General features: G+C 58.2%; 1 protein-coding gene across 1 annotated transcript in view; it reads left to right on the top strand.

Annotated features, from left to right (window-relative positions):
- Positions 1 to 668: 668 nt before the first annotated feature.
- The window catches only part of ARID1A (AT-rich interaction domain 1A), a 60,918-nt gene continuing 52,746 nt past the window's right edge, over positions 669 to 8,840 (top strand). The window contains 2 exon segments of the mRNA XM_055798528.1: positions 669 to 1,423; positions 1,426 to 1,835. Coding sequence (XP_055654503.1) covers positions 703 to 1,423; positions 1,426 to 1,835 — 1,131 coding nt within the window. The 5' untranslated portion in view covers positions 669 to 702.

Raw genomic sequence — 8,840 nt, 5'->3', positions numbered from 1 at the left:
CCCCCCCCGCCCCCCCGCCCCCCCCCCCCCCCCCGCCCGCCCCGGCGCGGGGCTCAGCTCCGCGGATCCGCTGCGGGTTTTGCGTGCGGCAGCTCCGCCGCGCCGAGCCGCCAGCGGCCGGGGCCGGCCCGCTCCTCCTTTGTGACGGGGGGGAGGCTCCCGTCCGGGCCCGCTCCGCTCCGCTCCGGGTTTGGCAGGCGGCCGCGGCGCTGGGTAAAATGGCAGTGCTGAGCCTCGTGTCGGAGTGAGCCCCGCTCGGCGGACCAGAGTCGGAGCTGCCGCGCGGCTCGCCCAGCCCGGCCCCGCCGCCGCTCGGCACGGCTCCGGGGACGGCGCCCGCCCGCCCGCCGTGTCCCCCCTCCCTCCCTCCCGCCTCTCCCCGCACCGGGAGCCCCGTCCCGGGTCCCCCCCTCCTCCTCCTTCCCCCCCACTCCCTCCTCCTCCCCTTTCTCCGCCGGCTGCAACCGAGGAGGTACAGCGGGGCCAGGCCCCGGGAAGCCCAGCCCAGCGGAGCCCTCCCCGCCTCGCCAACCAGGCCGGGGGGGAATGAGCCCCCGCTGCCCTGAAGAGCCCGCCGCCGCCTGAGCGGGGAGCAGCAGAGCAGCGAGGCCTCACGCCGGCCGGCCAGGCAGGGAGCAGCTCGGGGGGGGGGGGGGGGACCGGTCCGGGGGGGGGGCGGCTGGGTGGGGAGGGGGGGGGATCATGGCTGCTCAGGTCGCCCCCGCCGCCGCCAGCAGCCTGGGCGCCCCGGCTCCATCCGAGCTGAAGAAAGCGGAGGCGCAGCAGCGGGATTGTCCCCCGGAGGAGGCGGGGGGTGAGGCGGCGGCGGAGCGCGGCGGCGGCGAGAAGCAGGCGGAGAGCGAGGGCCCCCCGGGGAAGGAGCTGCAGGACGGGGCCGAGAGCAACGGAGGGGGCGCAGGGGCCGAGTCCGACCTGAAGAGCTCGAACGGGAACCCGGGCCCCAGGCCCGCCGCTGCCGCCGCCACCCTGAACAATAACCTCCCGGAGCCGCCCGGTGGCGGCGGCAGCAGCGACGGGGTGGGGGCGCCGCAGCAGCAGCCGCCGCCGCAGCAGCCTCCCCCTTCCCACCCGGCCGCCTTGCCCCCGCCAGCCTACGGCTTCGGGCAGCCCTACGGCCGGGGCGCCCAGGCCGCTGCCGCCGCCGCCGCGGCCGCCGCCGCTGCCTTCCACCAACATGGCGGACAACAAAGCCCTGGCATGGCAGCGCTGCAGAGCGGGGGCCTGGAGCAGTCCTACCCGGGGCCGGCGGGAGCCCCCGCGGGGCCGCCCCCTCCCCAGAACTCGCACGGCGGCGCCGAGCACGGCTTCCCCAACCACCAGTACAACTCCTACTATGCGGCCGGGGCCGGGCGCAGCGCCGGCTCCTACCCGCCTCCCCCCCAGGCCTACGCCCTGAGCTCCCCCCCGGGGCAGCGCGCAGAGCTCCGCTCCCGCGGCCGCCAAGTCCCCCCGCCGCCGCCGCCTTCCAGCAGCAGCGCTTCGGGGTCATGGGGCCCTCGGCCGCCGGCGGCGCAGGAGGAGGGGGCGCCACCCCGCAGCCCACGGCCACCCCCACCCTCAACCAGCTCCTCACCTCCCCCAGCTCCGCCCGCGGCTACCAGGGGTACCCCGGGGGCGACTATAGCGGCGGGCCGCAGGACGGGGGAGCCGCCGCCAAGGGCCCGGCCGCAGCGGAGATGGTCTCGCAGTACGGCGGGGGCGGCAGCCAGGGCTGGGCCGCGGCGGCCGGCGGGGCCCCGCCGAGGAGCCACCACGCGCCCATGAGCCCCGGGAGCAGCGGCGGCGGCGGACAGTCCCTCGGCAGGAGCCAGCAGGTAACGGCGGGGCCGCGGGGGGTGGGGGGCGGGGGGCCCGCGGGGTGGGGGGCGGCGGGACCTGGGGCCCGGCGGGGGGGGGGACACACACGGCGCCTCTCCCGCGGGTTGCCCCCGCCGGGCCGGCGCTGCCGGGGAGCTGCCATTGTCTCGTTGCCTGCTCGCTCGCTCTAAAATGGCTGCCTCGCCGCCTTCCCTTCCTCCCTCCCCAGCCTTTTGTGCGGGGCTCCCGGCCAGCGGCCGCCGTTCCTCCCGGGGCGCCCCAGGCGGGGGAGCGGGCCGGCCGCCCCCGGCGGAGGGGCGGCGAGGGGCCGGCCAGGGCCGGGCGCGGGGGGCCAGGGCAGCGGGGCGGGCCCGCCCGGTTCGACGGCGTGGCCCCCGGCCGCCCCGCCGCCGCCATCCGCCCCGCCGCCTCCCCCCGCCGCGCTCCCGGGGCCCCGGTTCCCCTGGGGAGGGGGGTGCGGGGTGTGTGCGTGTGTGTGCCCGCACCCCTGGGTGGGCAGCGGCCGGGGGGCGGCCGGCTGGGGCCATCTTCCCCGCGGGGGGCCGCCCCGTCGGGCCTGCGGCTGGGCGCGCCGGTGGCAGGGCCCGGCGGTGGGAGCGGGGAGCGCGGCTCGCCTGGGTTTGGGATTTGAATTATGGAGGTAAAATCCTTCTGTCAAAGCCAGGAGACAGTTGGTCTTAGGTTGACATGCTATCTGTGATCTGATTGGCTCCCCACCGCCCGCTCCTGGCCATTTATAATTGCCTCTGATGTCATGGCTCAGCCATCCCGATGAGCTCATAAACTTCCACTCGCCCTCGCCCGGCCCGTGGTAGCCCCGCGCCCGCCGCCCCGGCCCCGCCGCCGTGACCTTGAGGGGGCCGAGCCCCCGGCGCAGCCCTGGGCGCACGGTGCCCCCAACAGCAGCGGGAGGCCGCGGCGCCCTGCCTGTACCCGGGGCTTATTGCCCGTGTTACGGGGCAGGGTCCCGTGTTTGTTACGGGGTAGGGCCCCGTGTTGTCGGAGTGGCTGGGCACAGTGTCCAGGCTGTTTGTTTTGCTGGTGGGACTTGCCCCCTTCGGTATAAATGATGGCTTTGATGGGAGCTGGGGATGTGTTTGTTCCTGGCTACTTTTGGCCCTCTTCTCAAAACTGCGGCGCTTTTGGGGCCTTTCTTAGATGGGGAACGCGGAGGGTCCTGGCGCATGTTACAGCCTTAAGACGGCGGGGGACTAAACCCCCCACCAAACAACAGAAATCAACATCAAACCCAGACTTGCAGCACCGAAAACACACGGTTATCCGTTCGTATTCCATGCGGGGTGGGCCTGACCCCCTTCCAACTGTCCGTCTTGGGGTGCTTTGGCTTGTTCTAGGTGAGCGCCGCCATCGCCCCCCACCCCCGGCTCATCACAGGCACCCGGGGGCTGGTGGTGGCCAGGCTCAGCGCTGGCACTGCTCTTCGGGCGAGTGACAATAGGAAGGATGAGCCCAAGAACTCTTACTTACTGTGGTGTACTTGGAATTACCTGTTTGCTGGGAATAGGGATGGCCAGGAAGGCGTGGGACAGGTGGCGGTACAGCCTGTGCATTGGACATTTTGGTTACAGGGAAAAGAGGTGCTGGGCACCAGCAGCGGGATGGGACCCCTTGGTGAAGACCTGAGTTACTCTCTGTGCTTAGACGTGCATCCCGCAGGCCCGTCGCGGCCGCCTGCGGGACCCCCACGCTTCCCTTCCCATTCCGCGTACGCCGCTCGTGCTCCGCGTTGGAGACATTGGGTAGCACGTAGCGCGACACGCAGCCTCCGGAGCTTCCTCCCCTTCGAGCTCGGGACTTGTCTTGCGTTGATCTGAAAACTGCTTCATTTTTGTTCCTTGATTACCAAAGGCCAATGTCCCCTTCGGTGTCTTGGATTACTTAATTGCCTTTTCCGTCAGATGGAACTAGTGCTCTCTAGGAGAGCGGATCTTATCTCTGCTGCGGTCATCAAACTGTCCGGCGTAACGGGTAGCGGGCGTTCGGGTATCCTCAGTGAGGATTTCGGCTTCTCGGGAACGCGTTCACGTACACTGTGGTACGTTCGGACAAATGTCACAGACGTGAGGGTGTTTACTTGGCGGTGCTCCTTGTATCCTGAGAAATTTCAATTTAGATAAAACATGTGCTAAAATACGGTGTCGGATTGAACTTTACGAGCAGGCGTTTTACCGCGGTGTGTACTCGGCATTCTGATAGGAATTTGTAAAAGAAGCATATTTTGTCTTGGAAAATGAGTTTGAGTTGATATTCCACCAGTTGCTGGTGTGTCGTGTGTTAATAACATCCGAGTGACTAGTCTCGTAAGCTGGAATTATTAATTAGCAGCTGTTCTGAGAACCTGTTGGAACTTTAGGTAACACAAGCAGCATATACAAAAAGTAAAGCAACAACCCCCCATCCCGAAAAACAAGTGGCTTCCCCTCAAATGCTGTTTGTGCCAAGGGTTATAGGCCTCAAAGTGACAATTCTTTTTTTTTTTTCTTCTTCTTTTTTTTTTTTTCTTTCCCCTGCTGGGAGAAGAACTGACTTTAGCATGATGAAAAAAGCTTCCACATGTCATCTGCACTGCCCACAATAAACGGTTGATTAATAATGATACCCTGGTCCTAAATGGTGGCCTCCTTCTGCTGCGTGCCCGGTTAATTTCCCTGGTTTGGGAGGATTTCAAGCTTTGTGTCTCGGCTTTGTCCTGTCCAGCGATGAGCAGAGCGGGCATGTGCCACCGAACTTCTGGGAAACTCTGGGAGAGCGGGAGGAGGATGTTAATCGATCGGACCAGACACTGGGAAGAGAAGCATCTCCTGGTGTGGGCTTGGAGAAGATGACGTGGGGTTCCTCTGCTCAGGAATCCTCGGGACAGTGATCCTGAGGTTTTGGGGCTGGGAGGCAGGGGGATGCAGGAAGGGAAGCGCCTTTCCTTCATGGGACTCTTTGGGATTTAGGAATGATGCCATCCGGAGGGTTTCATAGCGTTGCTCATCAAGAAAGGCGAAGTAATTTCTGGCGTGAAAGTTGTTTGGGTAGAATGTTTCCTGTCGTAAAATGAAAGTGTAGTCACTTGCACAGTGGTGGGCTCTGGCCCGGGACCCCCACCCTGAGCTCCCTGGTGGGCTGGGAAGCCCCTGCCCAGGGCTGCGGGATGGCACTTGGCGTTTTTTTTCTGCTGACCTTTATAGCTGGGAAATGTGGGGTAGGAGCAAGCGAGCAGAATGGCTCTTCTAGAGCGTGTGGGATGAGAAATCTGTGGTTTGTCTGTGGGAACGACTTGTAAGAAACCGGGCTGGGGATCTTTAGTTTTCAATTTTTCCAGCTCTACCACGTATTTGTTTCCACCCCCCTTCCCCTTCGGAGCCTGTAGCGGTGGTTGATGATGCGCTGGCTTTCCCGGTGTCCTGGGACTTAAAGGAAACTGCTTCAGAGAAAGGGCTTCCCTCCCGCCTTGGATAGACGGGCATTTCTCACGGCACATGAGCAAACGATGTCCCCTGTAACGGGAGATGTCTTTGGATCGCATTAAACATTGACATCTTGGATAACCTCCCCATAGGTGCGCTGTCATCCCTGGGTTTCTCCTAAAAGTTCGGTGAAAACAGTATAAAAATCATATATTAATTAAAAAAAATGCTTTCCAGCCTGTTGCCTACAGTAGCTACTTTTTGTTGACTTGCATCTCAACTTCATCAGCGAGGCATGCAAAAAGTTGTTGGAAATGTGGGTTTTTTAAGCTAAATTGGCACCGAAGGGCTCTGCCCTGCCGGTGAGCTGCGCTCTCTTGGGATTGGGAATTGAGACCCGGCTCCTGTCGGCATGTCGCGGGGATTTTCCTTGCTCAGCCTCGTAACGTTAGGAGCCCTTGGATGGCTCGCGAGGTGTCGTACGGGCTAGATCCTTCCGACAGAAAGCAGAGCGGCACATCTTCTTTTTCTGGGGTAGGGTTTGCCTCCTGGGGAGTGATTTTAGACCTTGGCTGTTTGAGGAAAAAAAGGAGGAAAATTGTGCCGGTTGAATTTTTGTTGTGGAGATCAGGTTAATTCTGTTGAGGACGCGGAAGGTTTTGCTGGTTTACCTTTTCGAGTCGTCTGCAGTGAACCAGGGGTTGCCCGATTCATTTAAAAAAATAATAATAAAGTAAATATCTCCTGTTTTCTGAAATGCCACCTCCTTGATGCTCGGGTTTGAGGTGACCACTGCTTCCCGGCAGGGTGTGTGTTGGGTACAGGACAGCAAACCTCAGCTCTGACTCCCACCTGGAGCTTCCCCCTGCCCTTATCCCCAGCGATTTACTGGGAAACATGGGACAAACCCCAGGATTGTCCCACTGTACTTTGTTCCTTGGTGGAACAGGTTAGCAAGGTTTGCCTACCTGCCTTTTACGAAGCACAGATGAAATGTTCTGTCAGTCCTTCTTTACAATCTGGGCTAGGGGAGGGCTCCTGCATACCGTGTCTCTTGTAATCACCGTGTCGGTTGCCAGACAGAAATGTCAGTTCTGGAAGGTTGTATGTTTGACTTTTAGGCCTTTTTTCTTTTTTTTTTGGTCTAGGATACTTACAGGTTTCCTAAAACTGTCCAGTTTAATTGTGTTTACCTGCTACAGCTTCTCTTTCTTGAAGCAGCTGCTCAACCAGCAGGCAGAACCTCTTCCCTGGTCTTAAATAATACTACAAAATGGGGTTAGGGGAAGCGTGAGAATTAAATATTCTGTTATATAGCTGTGGTTTACTGTTCTCAGAAGCTTGGTATGTTCATATACTTTTTTTTTCTTCCCCCTCCTGTAGTTTTATGTGAGAACACTGGGCAGCGAATGCTACGTTACAGGAGTATTACACGAGACGCTATTAAGGGTCTTACACGAAGACCGTATTAAAAACCCCAGCAGCTTTCCTTCGGAGAGAAACGAATGTCTAAAATTAGGCTAAATAGTGCAGCTGTTCCTTTTATCTGTTACCTCCTGTGCGACTTCTCCACCATTTTTCTTCCTCCCTTTTTCAAAGGAACGCCACCAATTGGAAATCCGGTTTTTACTCAACGAATCTGAATCTGTGATCTCGGTAATTAAAATATTAGAGGAGGAAGATGCCCTTTCCAGTTTTTACTCCGTGCATTCGAAATTCTTTGTCTCGTCAGTTTGATTTCTTTCTTTTTTTTTTTTTTTTTTGAATTGCAACTCCTGTGTGATGGATTGCTCTGGGGAAAAGCTCATCAGCATGCCATTGCCCAATTCCTGCCAAGAATGTTGGAAACTCTCAAGTAGCAGCAGTAGCAAAGCAGAAACCGGAGGCTGGGAAGTGTAGTTGCGGGAGGGGGGGCGGAATGGAAAAGATAAGTTTGTCAGTGTTTAGCTTTGCTGTTACAGCTACTGGCTTTTTCTTCTGGAAGGGTCACTAAACTATCGGCAAGGATGCAAAATAATACCTCCCCTTTTGTTCTGGGGGGGGGGGGGGGGGGGGGGGGGAAGGAAGGAAACTTTTTTTTCCTGGGAGAACATGTTTTCGAGAAGCCCCACAGAACTTTTCTGTGCCGATTTTGAGAAGCTCGACATTTAATTTATCTGGAGGTTATGCATGTGCGGTGGTAAAACTATACTGGATGTCTGCTAGCCAAAGCCATAAATCTCCAGCTAGAATGACAGGTGGGATTGGAGGAAAACAGCAGTTTTCTTTGGCACGCCGGACCAAATCCGACACGCGTCCTGCCCGGGTCCCTGCCGCCCGCTCCTGGGAGCTGGTGCCTTTTTGTGTTTCGCTGTAGGGGCTGGAAAAGCAGCGAAGTTGGTCACCTGGAGAGCGGCCGCGTGTGTGTTCTGTGGGCTCGGGAAGACCATGCTGTGTATATAAATCGATTCCTGTGAAGTTCCCATCATAAATTTAACGTCATCTTCGCTGTCTTGAGCGTACACTTATCGCTCTTAGGGCTGAGATTCTGCCGAAGCCAGGTGTCGGGCAGCTTTGCCCTGGCAGCCGGAGGGGGAACGTGAGGAGGTCTGAAGCTCTTGCAACGACTTTTTCGGCGGAATCGGCTGGGCTGCTGATGTGGGAACTTGCCAAGGTGAGAGGCACTAGGGCGGGGAGCGGAATGTAGGTCTTCGGAGTCATCCCGCGCCATAAGCGTGCGACCATCTTCCCTCCCTAGCATGTGGCTTTAGCTGATTATATTAAGACCCTTTTAATGGAGTTCGGTGCACCCAAGCCTGCCCTTGGAGGCTCGTAGAAGGAAAGCAGCAGGGCTGGAACGGGAGGAGCTGCTTCTCTCAGGACTGAGCTCATGTACATATTTCCCCAGTTCCTGTAGTGTCTTGATCGGATGATAATATCTATTAACATATGGATGAGGGAGGGGTTCCCACTTCTGTGCACCTGCACTCCCAGGGTTGTAACTCAGAGCTCAGGCGTGCAACTTGAGCATTTCTGAGGTTTTTTGGACTGCATCGAGAAGAGCAGGTTTTCCTCGAGGATTTCCAGGTTTGCCATGCTGTTCTTCCCCGAGTATTTCTGAGTTCTAAGTGACAGCTCAGTAAGTATTTGCACAATGCAGGCACGAGCTTTACTAGTGAAATGTAAAGGATGCTACATAACAACAGGTGAACTTTATAAAAGCTACTTCAGATTTCTCAGCAGATAATTTTTTGCTTTGGATGCTGGGAGCGAAATGGTAACTGTAGCTAGCATCTAATTTCTAGTCTTACGTTCTCTTATTTTTGGGGGAGATAAAAGGGCCAGAAGTGGGTAGGAGCAAATAAAGAAGGGGGTCGGTTCATTCTGTAAATACGGATGGTAAAGTAATTTCTTTATGGGAGGGTGAGAGAGTGGAGATATAGTGTATGTGTTAATTCCTGTGAAATTCCCGTGAAAAATCAGTTTGTGTAAATAACTCTGAAAAAGCTGCTGCTCCATTACAGTTATTGGCATTTCACGCGATAACCAGCATGTCATTATTTCCTTAAGTTAGCTATAGTAATTGAAACTCTTTCAAGGACAAAT

The sequence above is a fragment of the Falco peregrinus genome, chromosome 3, assembly GCF_023634155.1.
Source record: "Falco peregrinus isolate bFalPer1 chromosome 3, bFalPer1.pri, whole genome shotgun sequence".
NCBI classification, from domain to species: domain Eukaryota; kingdom Metazoa; phylum Chordata; class Aves; order Falconiformes; family Falconidae; genus Falco; species Falco peregrinus.
The sequence above is the reverse complement of the archived record's forward strand: the minus strand, read 5'-3'. Positions and strand labels throughout refer to the sequence as shown.